The following is a 14,791-nucleotide window of genomic DNA, read 5'->3' on the forward strand; positions in this document are numbered from 1 at the left end:
GCCAACATACTGGAGATGACACAGGGTACAAGTTATGCAATATACCACATACGTGGTATTGCAATTGATGTATTGTTTAAGAGAAAAGGACTGACCATTGGCAGTTGAAAAAATATGGTCACCAATTTGCATAACAGTAAAACACGTACATATTTTGTGACCACATTTGAAAACTACCAATATATCTCAGCCAAGCTGATTGTGCTGGACGCACTGCTGTAACGATTGAGGGGCTAACTCTATTGCCTAGCGTGGTTGCCCTCCGTGCAATGCATCTGGTACCGCCACTGACAATCTTTGACCACTGATCTTCAGAATGCAAGACTGACAAATGTTTCTTGAGTATCTGACAAATTCGTGAGTATTCCAGACTGTAATTTGTTACAAAAGCTGGGGTTGGATTGTGCAATCTTGCAGCCCGAGTCCTCCTAGAGTGAGCACAAGCGGCCCGGGAAAAGATTAAATCAGCCCAGGAGATGTCAGCTGTACTGGTTTTTGCCGACTGCAGTAAGTTACTTAAAGGGGTTGTCCGGGTTCATACCCTTATTTTCACCCAGGCAGCCCCCTGAGGCTAGCATCAGAGAGTCTCATGCTCCGATGCGCTCCCTTGCCCTGCGCTAGATCGCGCAGGGCAAGGTCTCTTGTTTTCAATAATACACTGCCAGGTGGAAACTTCCGCCCGGCAGTGTGTTCGGTGAAGTCACCGACTCTGATGGGCGGGCTTTAGCGTTGCCCTAGCCGTCACCGGATCTCCAAAAAATGCCTTAGCCCTGCGCGATTTGGTGCAGGGCAAAGGAGAGCATCGGAGCATGAACTGCTCTGATGGTCAAGTCAGTGGGGCTGCCGGGGGGGGGAAAATGGAGGTATGTCCGGGTTCAGCTCTGAACCCAGACAACCCCTTTAAGTAAGACTTAGGTTTTAGACGCTGATCTCTCATGGAAATGTGCTCTAGATTGTTAGGAAATATTCTCTTACACACGCATATTGTGTGTCAGTGTGCACCACAATCAGAGTGGTGGTGTGGGGAAGCGCACTCTCAGCCACCTTCTATAAACAACGGTGTACAATCCCGCAGATATATGGCACCGATAATGAGGATCAGCTAGTTTGAATCCACATAAATGTTGCTCACTTATAGTATTGTAATAGTTTAATAGGTTTGTTTATACTATTTTAACAAATTTATTAAAAGTTATATTTTATTATCTGGGACAAGAGAGGATATTAGCTTGTAGCTATTTGGATGGTTTATTGTTAATCCTTTCCCAGATGGGGTCTAATCTATTTTTTGCTGGGTCTAGTCTGAGTACTATCCTATCCTCCAAGATTCTAAGATAGGGTTCTCTAATTGAGATTGCCTGTATCTCACTCAGCTTCCTTGCAGATGTGATCGCAATCAGAAATGCTGTCTTGAAAGATAGGAATTTGAGAGGACAGTTTTCCAGAGGTTCAAACGGACTCATAGTTAAGCCATATAAAACGGTATTGAGGTTCCAGGAAGGAACTCGTGATTTTAATGTGGGCCTCAGTCTTGCTGCCGCTCTTATGAATCTTCTGATCAGTCTATGGCTTGCTAAGTCCGCGTCAAAGAAACAGCTTAGTGCCGATACTTGTACCTTAAGAGTAGATGGTCTAAGACCTAATTCTAGACCTTGTTGAAGAAAATCTAAGATTTGTTGAATCTTAGGTCTAACCAGGTTAGGAGAAGATTCCCCTGACCAAGAGCAGAACCTCTTCCAGATTTTTAGGTACATGGCCGATGTCGCCTTTTTCCTACTGGCCCTGAAAGTAACTATGACCTCAGTATTTTGACCTCAGGATCCAGGCTGTTACTTTTAAAAATCATGGATGGGAATGTAGGATGGGGCCCTGATGTAGAAGATCTTTCCTGAGAGGAAGATACCATGGTTCGGAGATTGAGAGTGTTTTGAGGGAGGAGAACCAACTCCTCTTTGGCCAGAAGGGGGTTAGCAGGATGACGGTCGAATTCTCTTGAAGGATTTTCTGAATTACTCTCGGAACAATTGGTATTGGGGGAAATGCATAACATAGGTTCCAATCCCATGTAGTGGCGAATGTGCCTATCATCCAGGGATTGCCCCTGGGATGCAGGGAACAGAATCTGTTCACTTTTTTGTTGTCTTTTGACGCAAACAAGTCTATGTCTGGTGTCCCTCATCCGTCTGCTATCATCCTGAAGACTTCCGGATTTAGGGACCATTCGGTTTGGTCCAATACATGACAGCTGAGGTAGTCCGCTTCCTGATTGAGAGTCCTTTTAAGACAAGTCGCCGAGATAGACCTTTCTGCCCAGTAGAATATTTTGTTTGAAAGGCTTAGAAGCTTCTTTGATTTTGCTCCTCTTTGATGTGAGAGGTAAGCCAACGTTGTTGTATTGTCTGACAGGATCCTCAGGTGGTGATCCTGAAGAATCTCTTCCGCCACCTTTAAAGCTTCCCACACAGTGCTCAACTCCCTGAAGTTCGAGGATTGGCTGCTTACCGAAAGGGCCCAGGAACCCTGGTAATAGGAGTCCCCGATTTTTGCACCCCAGCCCGACTAGCTGGCGTCGGTCTTGATCTGAACATATGGAGACTTCCTCCAGGCCACTCTCTGTGAGAGATTGCTGTTCACCTTCCACCAGTTTAAGGAGGTCTTTACGTAGCCCGGAACTTGAACCTTGTGATCTAGTGACTTCTGCTGTTTGTCCCAGATGTCCAGAATCCAGGACTGCATGGGATGGGAATGCAGCTGACTCCACATTACTGATGGGATACAGGCTGTCAATGCCCCCGGCAAGCTCATGGCTTCTCTCATAGAGCAGATCTTCTTCCTCTGGAAGGTCTTGATTTTCTCCCTCAAAAGACTGAATCTTGTCCGTGGGAAGGAAATTAGTCTGTGACTGCGAGTCCAGGATGACTCCCAGGAACCGTACTCTGGTCGATGGGTGTAGACAAGATTTCTGAGGATTGACAATCCAGCCTAGCTATTTTAGAGTGAATAAAAAGGTGTCTAGATCCGTTAGTAAATGGTCTACCGAATCTCCCACTAGTATGAAATCGTCTCGATAGGGGATCAAATTCAGCTCTTTCTGTCTCAAGAATGCAACCATCTCGACCACCAGTTTGGTGAATATTCTGGGAGCCGAGGAAATTCCAAACGGAAGAGCCGTAAATTGAAAATGGCAAGTGTTGCCTTGCTGGTCTTTTATGGCGAATCTTAGAAATGTTTGAGAGTAGTGGTGATAGTACGCATCTTTTAAGTCCACGGTACACATCCATGCATTATTTTTTATTAGGGGAATTAGGGATCCCATCCTGAATTTCCTGTAGGCAATGTACTTGTTGAGGAACCTCAGATTTATAATCATACGGAAAGACCCTTCCTTCTTTTTTTTACCAGAAAGAGACTGGGACCTGAATTACAACTCCTAGATCTATGAGGTCTTTGATACTTTGCCAAATGCTGCTCTGAGATTTCTTGGCCCCAGATTTGATATAACAAATCTTCTTGGGGGGACTGAAGAAAACTCTATCTTGTAGCCCGGTCTAACTACTTCCTGGGCCCAGGGATTTGTTGTTATCTTTTCCCAGGCAGATAGAAAATCGTTTAGTCTTCCCCCCACTCTGGCGTCATCGTTTATCATTGGGTTTACTCTGGGGGTTAAGGAGAAACCCTTTCCCTCTTTAGGGTAACTCCAGCGGCCTGACTTCCCTTTCCCTCTGTAGGATCTCTCTTGTCTCTGAAAGGAATGAAAGGGAATTTTCCTCCTATAAGGTCTATCCACTGGAAATCCCTACTTTTTATCTGAAGCCTTTTCCGGGATCTTGTCTAGGACTGGCCCGAAGACGTATTCACGTGAAAAAGGGATAGAACATAACTTCATAATAAAAAGACAATCACCGCAGGGAACTTACAAGAGGCTGAGAAGGAGCATCGAGCTCTCTGGGCGATTGTGGTTCCGGGCCTGACATATCTGAATACCAGACCTCAGATCAGTCCAACACGCAGCTCCTCGCTTTGCCAGCCGGCATTTGAACGCTAAGAACCACTGTGCGTCGCCCGCCTCCTACGTCACTTCCTGGACTCACCGGAAGTTAAGTCATCCAAGACGCTAATGCGCCAGGCGCTCTCTCCAGCTTAAACCACCAGGGCCAGGAGGAGGACACAACCCCAGGAGCAGGCTCCGGATCAACCAGAGCGAGCCCTCCCTTCTCTCCCCTGCCCAGCATTGGTACCAGACCGCCGGCGAGCAGGGAAGTACTGCATGTCCTGCCGATCAAAGATAAGTACCACAGCACCTTTGTCCGCACTGGGAGATCCACAATAAACTCATCTTCTGAACAACATGGAGACCTTTCTCTGCCCTAGCTTCTGTAGGGACAGGAAACCCTGGTGTATGGTGGATGTGTCCGTGAGGCTGGTGGTACTTGACGAGACTATTTTGGTGGTAATTATAATCAATTTACAGCTCACAGTAAATGTTGGCAATGAGTTAATATCAGTATATCGAGCTACAGTTATGTATTACCTATAATTTTTATCATTTATTATGGTTTTCTAATTTGTCCGTAAAAAATCTTGTCTGTCCATGATTTTGGGATAAGTTTTCCAGAAAAAAGAAAAATTCTGGTTGGCAACCCTGGTCTCAGCTGGAGGAGGACCCCAGGTATTACAGGGGTCTCAGGAGGAGGACCCCAGGTATTACAGGGGTCTCAGGAGGAGGACCCCAGGTATTACAGGGGTCTCAGGAGGAGGACCCCAGGTATTACAGGGGTCTCAGTCTGCCAGTATTATGCCTCATTCACATGTCAGTGTTCGGTCAGTGATTTCCATCAGTGATTTTGAGCCAAAACCAGAAGCGGCTCTAAACACAGAACAGGTGCAGATCTTTCCCTGTCTGTCTGTGGAGGCTCCAAATTACTGATGGAAATCCCGGACCAAACACTGACGTGTGAATGAGGCTTTACACGCATCAATCGCCCGGTATTAGAGGGGTCTCGGTAGGAGGACTCCCGGTATTACAGGGGTCTCGTCTCGGTAGGACTCCCGGTATTACAGGGGTCTCGGCTCCCGGTATTACAGGGGTCTCGGTAGGACGGCTCCCGGTATTACAGGGGTCTCGGCAGGAGGACTCCCGGTATTACAGGGGTCTCGGCAGGAGGACTCCCGGTATTACAGGGGTCTCGGCAGGAGGACTCCCGGTATTACAGGGGTCTCGGCAGGAGGACTCCCGGTATCACAGGGGTCTCGGCAGGAGGACTCCCGGTATCACAGGGGTCTCGGCAGGAGGACTCCCGGTATCACAGGGGTCTCGGCAGGAGGACTCCCGGTATCACAGGGGTCTCGGCAGGAGGACTCCCGGTATCACAGGGGTCTCGGCAGGAGGACTCCCGGTATCACAGGAGGACTCCCGGTATCACAGGGGTCTCGGCAGGAGGACTCCCGGTATCACAGGGGTCTCGGCAGGAGGACTCCCGGTATCACAGGGGTCTCGGCAGGAGGACTCCCGGTATCACAGGGGTCTCGGCAGGAGGACTCCCGGTATCACAGGGGTCTCGGCAGGAGGACTCCCGGTATCACAGGGGTCTCGGCAGGAGGACTCCCGGTATCACAGGGGTCTCGGCAGGAGGACTCCCGGTATCACAGGGGTCTCGGCAGGAGGACTCCCGGTATCACAGGGGTCTCGGCAGGAGGACTCCCGGTATCACAGGGGTCTCGGCAGGAGGACTCCCGGTATCACAGGGGTCTCGGCAGGAGGACTCCCGGTATCACAGGGGTCTCGGGAGGAGGACTCCAGGTATTACAGGGGTCTCGGTAGGAGGACTCCCGGTATCACAGGGGTCTCGGTAGGAGGACTCCCGGTATTACAGGGGTCTCGGTAGGAGGACTCCCGGTATTACAGGGGTCTCGGTAGGAGGACTCCAGGTATTACAGGGGTCTCGGTAGGAGGACCCCGGTTCGAGCAGCCGGTCTCCCGCGCCCTCCTCCTGCTCTCTGGCGCCCTCATGAGTCGCCTCCCGGAGCCGCGCTGCTGCAGCAGATACAGGAGATGATGGGTCTCCCCCCGGCTGGATGCTCCGCACGGTCCCCACTCGCCCGGTAGAACCGCCGCCGCCGCTCACCATGACCCTGGCTTTCTGCGGCACCGACAACGACTCCAGCGCCTACAACGTGGACGGCGGCGTCCTGAACAACGGCTGCTTCGTGGACGCGCTGAACGTCGTGCCCCATGTGTTCCTGCTCTTCATCACCTTCCCCATCCTCTTCATCGGTGAGTGCGGCCTCTGACCTATAGATATACAGCCCCGTGCACACTGACCTATAGATAGATGCAGCCCCGTGCACACTGACCTATAGATACAGCCCCGTGCACACTGACCTATAGATAGATGCAGCCCCGTGCACACTGACCTATAGATATACAGCCCCGTGCACACTGACCTATAGATACAGCCCCGTGCACACTGACCTATAGATACAGCCCCGTGCACACTGACCTATAGATACAGCACCGTGCACACTGACCTATAGATACAGCCCCGTGCACACTGACCTATAGATATACAGCCCCGTGCACACTGACCTATAGATATACAGCCCCGTGCACACTGACCTATAGATACAGCCCCGTGCACACTGACCTATAGATAGATGCAGCCCCGTGCACACTGACCTATAGATATACAGCCCCGTGCACACTGACCTATAGATACAGCCCCGTGCACACTGACCTATAGATAGATACAGCCCCGTGCACACTGACCTATAGATACAGCCCCGTGCACACTGACCTATAGATACAGCCCCGTGCACACTGACCTATAGATACAGCCCCGTGCACACTGACCTATAGATACAGCCCCGTGCACACTGACCTATAGATACAGCCCCGTGCACACTGACCTATAGATACAGCCCCGTGCACACTGACCTATAGGTATACAGCCCCGTGCACACTGACCTATAGGTATACAGCCCCGTGCACACTGACCTATAGATACAGCCCCGTGCACACTGACCTATAGATACAGCCCAGTGCACACTGACCTATAGATACAGCCCCGTGCACACTGACCTATAGATACAGCCCCGTGCACACTGACCTATAGATACAGCCCCGTGCACACTGACCTATAGATACAGCCCCGTGCACACTGACCTATAGATACAGCCCCGTGCACACTGACCTATAGATACAGCCCCGTGCACACTGACCTATAGATACAGCCCCGTGCACACTGACCTATAGATACAGCCCCGTGCACACTGACCTATAGATACAGCCCCGTGCACACTGACCTATAGATACAGCCCCGTGCACACTGACCTATAGATATACAGCCCCGTGCACACTGACCTATAGATATACAGCCCCGTGCACACTGACCTATAGATACAGCCCCGTGCACACTGACCTATAGATACAGCCCCGTGCACACTGACCTATAGATACAGCCCCGTGCACACTGACCTATAGATACAGCCGTGCACTACCTATAGATATACAGCCCCGTGCACACTGACCTATAGATATACAGCCCCGTGCACACTGACCTATAGATACAGCCCCGTGCACACTGACCTATAGCTATACAGCCCCGTGCACACTGACCTATAGATATACAGCCCCGTGCACACTGACCTATAGATACAGCCCCGTGCACACTGACCTATAGATATACAGCCCCGTGCACACTGACCTATAGATATACAGCCCCGTGCACACTGACCTATAGATATACAGCCCCGTGCACACTGACCTATAGATACAGCCCCGTGCACACTGACCTATAGATACAGCCCCGTGCACACTGACCTATAGATACAGCCCAGTGCACACTGACCTATAGATATACAGCCCCGTGCACACTGACCTATAGATATACAGCCCCGTGCACACTGACCTATAGATATACAGCCCCGTGCACACTGACCTATAGATATACAGCCCCGTGCACACTGACCTATAGATATACAGCCCCGTGCACACTGACCTATAGATACAGCCCCGTGCACACTGACCTATAGATATACAGCCCCGTGCACACTGACCTATAGATATACAGCCCCGTGCACACTGACCTATAGATACAGCCCCGTGCACACTGACCTATAGATACAGCCCCGTGCACACTGACCTATAGATACAGCCCCGTGCACACTGACCTATAGATACAGCCCCGTGCACACTGACCTATAGATACAGCCCCGTGCACACTGACCTATAGATAGATACAGCCCCGTGCACACTGACCTATAGATACAGCCCCGTGCACACTGACCTATAGATACAGCCCAGTGCACACTGACCTATAGATATACAGCCCCGTGCACACTGACCTATAGATATACAGCCCCGTGCACACTGACCTATAGATATACAGCCCCGTGCACACTGACCTATAGATATACAGCCCTGTGCACACTGACCTATAGATACAGCCCCGTGCACACTGACCTATAGATATGCAGCCCCGTGCACACTGACCTATAGATATACAGCCCTGTGCACACTGACCTATAGATATACAGCCCTGTGCACACTGACCTATAGATACAGCCCCGTGCACACTGACCTATAGATATACAGCCCCGTGCACACTGACCTATAGATATACAGCCCCGTGCACACTGACCTATAGATATACAGCCCTGTGCACACTGACCTATAGATACAGCCCCGTGCACACTGACCTATAGATATACAGCCCCGTGCACACTGACCTATAGATATGCAGCCCCGTGCACACTGACCTATAGATATGCAGCCCCGTGCACACTGACCTATAGATATGCAGCCCCGTGCACACTGACCTATAGATATGCAGCCCCGTGCACACTGACCTATAGATACAGCCCCGTGCACACTGACCTATAGATACAGCCCCGTGCACACTGACCTATAGATATACAGCCCTGTGCACACTGACCTATAGATATACAGCCCCGTGCACACTGACCTATAGATATACAGCCCTGTGCACACTGACCTATAGATATGCAGCCCCGTGCACACTGACCTATAGATATGCAGCCCCGTGCACACTGTCCTATAGATATGCAGCCCCGTGCACACTGACCTATAGATGCAGCCCCGTGCACACTGACCTATAGATGCAGCCCCGTGCACACTGACCTATAGATGCAGCCCCGTGCACACTGACCTATAGATGCAGCCCCGTGCACACTGACCTATAGATATACAGCCCCGTGCACACTGACCTATAGATATACAGCCCCGTGCACACTGACCTATAGATATACAGCCCTGTGCACACTGACCTATAGATATGCAGCCCTGTGCACACTGACCTATAGATACAGCCCTGTGCACACTGACCTATAGATATACAGCCCCGTGCACACTGACCTATAGATATACAGCCCCGTGCACACTGACCTATAGATATACAGCCCTGTGCACACTGACCTATAGATACAGCCCTGTGCACACTGACCTATAGATGCAGCCCCGTGCACACTGACCTATAGATATACAGCCCCGTGCACACTGACCTATAGATATACAGCCCCGTGCACACTGACCTATAGATACAGCCCCGTGCACACTGACCTATAGATACAGCCCCGTGCACACTGACCTATAGATACAGCCCCGTGCACACTGACCTATAGATGCAGCCCCGTGCACACTGACCTATAGATGCAGCCCAGTGCACACTGACCTATAGATATACAGCCCCGTGCACACTGACCTATAGGTGCAGCCCCGTGCACACTGACCTATAGATACAGCCCCGTGCACACTGACCTATAGATACAGCCCCGTGCACACTGACCTATAGATATACAGCCCCGTGCACACTGACCTATAGATACAGCCCCGTGCACACTGACCTATAGATACAGCCCCGTGCACACTGACCTATAGATATACAGCCCCGTGCACACTGACCTATAGATACAGCCCCGTGCACACTGACCTATAGATACAGCCCCGTGCACACTGACCTATAGATGCAGCCCCGTGCACACTGACCTATAGATACAGCCAGGGCTGTGGAGTCGGTAGATAAATGCTCCGACTCCCCGACTCCGACTCCTCTGTATTTAATATGCGAATGTATTTTATACATTCCTTGAAGGAAAGAAAGAAGTTCTTCTAAGCTCTTCTAGCAGAGAGGTAGTTGGGCAGAAGCTGCTGCCTTCTCCTTTGTGTGCTGATCTTCTGCTGAAGACAGGGCAGTGCGAGGATCCAAGAAGGGACATTTATTTTAAAACATGATTTCCCTAGAAGAATCCCATAGTCATGTTTAAAGTTTAAGATAACATTCTGAGTTTACACGTTTTATAGCCTTAGCTGAATGACAGCAGTTTTTCCAATGGTTTACAGCAGGGATGTCAAACTCGTGGCCCTCCAGCTGTTGCAAAACTACAACTCCCATCATGCCTGGGCGTACTACAGCTATCAGGGAATGATAGGAGTTGTAGTTTTGCAACATCTGGAGGGCCATGAGTTTGACATCCATGGTTTACAGCTTCAGTCTTGAACTATTGACCCTCCATTCCCTTCACTTATACAAGTGTCTCTAGTCCTGCAAAACACACATTTACTTAATCCCTTATCAGTGAGAGGCGAGGATAACCATGGGCATTGTGTTCCCTGTAACATCAGAACACAACACAATGCAAAGTATATGTATTGCCACTCCTAATTGTGCATTGCGTGCCATATAGTGAAGCATATGAAAAGCTTCTTCACATCACTGAACGCGTTTGTTTTGCGGTTACGTGAGGCACTGCATGTATTGGCCTTTATTCTTACAGTAGAGAAGTCATTAATTATAACTGTTTATGAATTCGGACGTTTAAACTTGCTTTTTTATTTTTTTATTCCAATTTAAATTTAGTAGGAGTCGGAGTCGGTTCATATTTTGCCGACTCCGACTCCAGGTACCCAAAATTGACTCCGACTCCTCGACTCCGACTCCACAGCCCTGGATACAGCCCCGTTCACACTGACCTATAGATACAGCCCCGTGCACACTGACCTATAGATATACAGCCCCGTGCACACTGACCTATAGATATACAGCCCCGTGCACACTGACCTATAGATATGCAGCCCCGTGCACACTGACCTATAGATATGCAGCCCCGTGCACACTGACCTATAGATATGCAGCCCCGTGCACACTGACCTATAGATATGCAGCCCCGTGCACACTGACCTATAGATATACAGCCCCGTGCACACTGACCTATAGATATACAGCCCCGTGCACACTGACCTATAGATATACAGCCCCGTGCACACTGACCTATAGATATACAGCCCCGTGCACACTGACCTATAGATATACAGCCCCGTGCACACTGACCTATAGATATACAGCCCCGTGCACACTGACCTATAGATATACAGCCCCGTGCACACTGACCTATAGATATACAGCCCCGTGCACACTGACCTATAGATATACAGCCCCGTGCACACTGACCTATAGATATACAGCCCCGTGCACACTGACCTATAGATATACAGCCCCGTGCACACTGACCTATAGATATACAGCCCCGTGCACACTGACCTATAGATATACAGCCCCGTGCACACTGACCTATAGATATGCAGCCCCGTGCACACTGACCTATAGATATGCAGCCCCGTGCACACTGACCTATAGATATGCAGCCCCGTGCACACTGACCTATAGATATGCAGCCCCGTGCACACTGACCTATAGATATGCAGCCCCGTGCACACTGACCTATAGATATACAGCCCCGTGCACACTGACCTATAGATAGATGCAGCCCCGTGCACACTGACCTATAGATAGATGCAGCCCCGTGCACACTGACCTATAGATATACAGCCCCGTGCACACTGACCTATAGATAGATGCAGCCCCGTGCACACTGACCTATGGGTATACACTACTGACAAAAATGTCTGGATATTTGTGGCTTTCAAGTAAAATATATGGAAAACATAAGACATTCCGGCTCCAGTGATGTTATATCCTGAAAGTCGGGCATTAAGTAGAAGCAGCGATGGAGATTTCCTCGTCTCAAACAATTTATTTAAACAAAAGCCGACCCCAGTGCTGGGTACACCGCCACAAAACGTCAGCGTCTCAGGAAGTTGTCTTGTGGCCTTGAGCATCAATTCCAGCCTGACAACGACGTCTCCTGCTGTTCACAAGTCGCCCTATTGTCTCCTGAGGCATGGCATCCCACTCTTCTTGAAGGGCGGCCCTCAGGTCTTTGAGGTTCTGGGGCACAGAGTTACGAACCTCTACACGGCGACTCAGCTGATCCCATAGGTTTTCAATGGGATTCAGGTCTGGAGAAAGTGCAGGCCGCTCCATGTGAGGTCCCCCAGTCTCCAGCAGCCGTTCCCTAATGATGTGACCTTGATGAGCTGGAGCATTGTCCTCCATGAAGATGACATTAGGCCTGTGTTCCTGCAGAGGCACCATGACTGGAGTAATGATGTTTGTTACGAATGCTGGTAGTTGTAGTACCTTGTTCGCCTATTCCTCACAAACTGCTGATCCTCAGGGATTATAGTTGCAGTTCGGGTGTGGATAGGAACGGTTCTGGACAATTGCAGCTTCCAAGTAGTTCCTCCCCCAGCCAGTAGATAGTTACCCAAACATGAGCCCAGACTTCATGAAGGGTAGAACAGGACACTTTAATGGGGCTACAGGTCAGCCTTTTATGCAGGTCTTCCAGTAAGGGACACTCCCATGGGGACCTTGTGGAAGACTGAGACCGTTTATTACATACACCAATCACATGCAATTACAGGCAGACAACACCCACCTGTGATGCAATTAAGGCCTCATGCACACGACAGTTTTTTTTCACGGTCCGCAAAAACGGGGTCCGTGATCCGTGACCGTTTTTTCGTCCGTGGGTCTTCCTTGATTTTTGGAGGATCCACGGACATGAAAAAAAAGTCGTTTTGGTGTCCGCCTGGCCGTGCAGAGCCAAACGGATCCGTCCTGAATTACAATGCAAGTCAATGGGGACGGATCCGTTTGACGTTGACACAATATGGTGCAATTTCAAACGGATCCGTCCCCATTGACTTTCAATGTAAAGTCTGGAGTTCTTTTATACCATCGGATCGGAGTTTTCTCCAATCCGATGGTATATTTTAACTTGAAGCGTCCCCATCACCATGGGAACGCCTCTATGTTAGAATATACTGTCGGATATGAGCTACATCGTGAAACTCAGATCCGACAGTATATTCTAACATAGAGGCGTTCCCATGGTGATGGGGACGCTTCAGGTTAGAATATACTGAAAAACTGTGTACATGACTGCCCCCTGCTGCCTGGCAGGTGCTGCCAGGCAGCAGGGGGCAAACCCCCCCCCCCCCCTGTTTTTAACTCATTGGTGGCCAGTGCGGCCACCCCCCCCTCCCTCCCCTGTAGTTAACTCATTGGTGGCCAGTGCGGCCGCCCCCCTCCCTCCCCTGTAGTTAACTCATTGGTGTCCAGTGGGCCCCCCCTCCCTCCCCTGTAGTTAACTCATTGGTGTCCAGTGGGCCCCCCCTCCCTCCCCTGTAGTTAACTCATTGGTGTCCAGTGGGCCCCCCCTCCCTCCCCTGTAGTTAACTCATTGGTGTCCAGTGGGCCCCCCCTCCCTCCGCTGTAGATAACTCGGTGGCCAGTGGGCCCTCTCCCCTCCCTCCCCCTTCTAATTAAATTCGCCCCCTCTATCATTGGTGGCAGTGGAGAGTACCGATCGGAGTCCCAGTGTTATCGCTGGGGCTCCGATCGGTAACCATGGCAACCGGGACGCTACTGCAGTCCCGGTTGCCATGGTTGCTTAGCAATTTGTAGAAGCTTCATACTTACCTGCGAGCAGCGATGTCTGTGAACGGCCGGGAGCTCCTCCAGTAGGTGACAGGTCTGTGCGGCGCATTGTCTAATGATCTGTCACTTACCAGTAGGAGGAGCTCCCGGCCGGTCACAGACATCGCAGCTCGCAGGTAAGTATGAAGCTTCTACAAATTGCTAAGCAACCATGGCAACCGGGACTGCAGTAGCGTCCCGGTTGCCATGGTTACCGATCGGAGCCCCAGCGATTACACTGGGACTCCGATCGGTACTCTCCACTGCCACCAATGATAGGGGGGGCGATTTTAATTAGGAGGGGGAGGGAGGGGAGAGGGCCCACTGGCCACCGAGTTATCTACAGCGGAGGGAGGGGGGGCCTACTGGACACCAATGAGTTAACTACAGGGGAGGGAGGGGTGGGCCCACTGGCCACCAACGAGTTATCTACAGCGGAGGGAGGGGGGGCCCACTGGCCACCAACGAATTATCTACAGCGGAGGGAGGGGGGGCCCACTGGACACCAATGAGTTAACTACAGGGGAGGGAGGGGGGGGCAGCCGCACTGGCCACCAATGAGTTAAAAACAGGGGGGGGGGCGGTCTGCCCCCTGCTGCCTGGCAGCACCTGCCAGGCAGCAGGGGGCAGTCATGTACACAGTTTTTCAGTATATTCTAACCTGAAGCGTCCCCATCACCATGGGAACGCCTCTGTGTTAGAATATACTGTCGGATCTGAGTTTTCACAAAGTGAAAACTCACCTCTAAAAAAAAAAAGCTTTTATGCAGACGGATCTTCGGATCCGTCTGTATGAAAGTAACCTACGGCCACGGATCACGGACACGGATGCCAATCTTGTGTGCATCCGTGTTCTTTCACGGACCCATTGACTTGAATGGGTCCGTGAACCGTTGTCCGTCAAAAAAATAGGACAGGTCCTATTTTTTTGACGGACAGGAAACGCGGATCAC

At 50.6% G+C, this 14,791-nt stretch overlaps 1 protein-coding gene across 2 annotated transcripts in view; it reads left to right on the top strand.

Annotated features, from left to right (window-relative positions):
• The first annotated feature begins 6,028 nt into the window (after positions 1–6,028).
• ABCC8 (ATP binding cassette subfamily C member 8) overlaps positions 6,029–14,791 on the top strand; it is a 78,234-nt gene continuing 69,471 nt past the window's right edge. For both annotated transcript variants that reach the window (XM_044271161.1, XM_044271162.1), the window contains exon 1: positions 6,029–6,274. In XM_044271161.1, coding sequence (XP_044127096.1) covers positions 6,076–6,274 — 199 coding nt within the window. In that variant the 5' untranslated portion in view covers positions 6,029–6,075. The remainder of the gene's footprint in view (positions 6,275–14,791) is intronic.

This window comes from Bufo gargarizans, chromosome 10, assembly GCF_014858855.1.
Source record: "Bufo gargarizans isolate SCDJY-AF-19 chromosome 10, ASM1485885v1, whole genome shotgun sequence".
Lineage (NCBI taxonomy): Eukaryota > Metazoa > Chordata > Amphibia > Anura > Bufonidae > Bufo > Bufo gargarizans.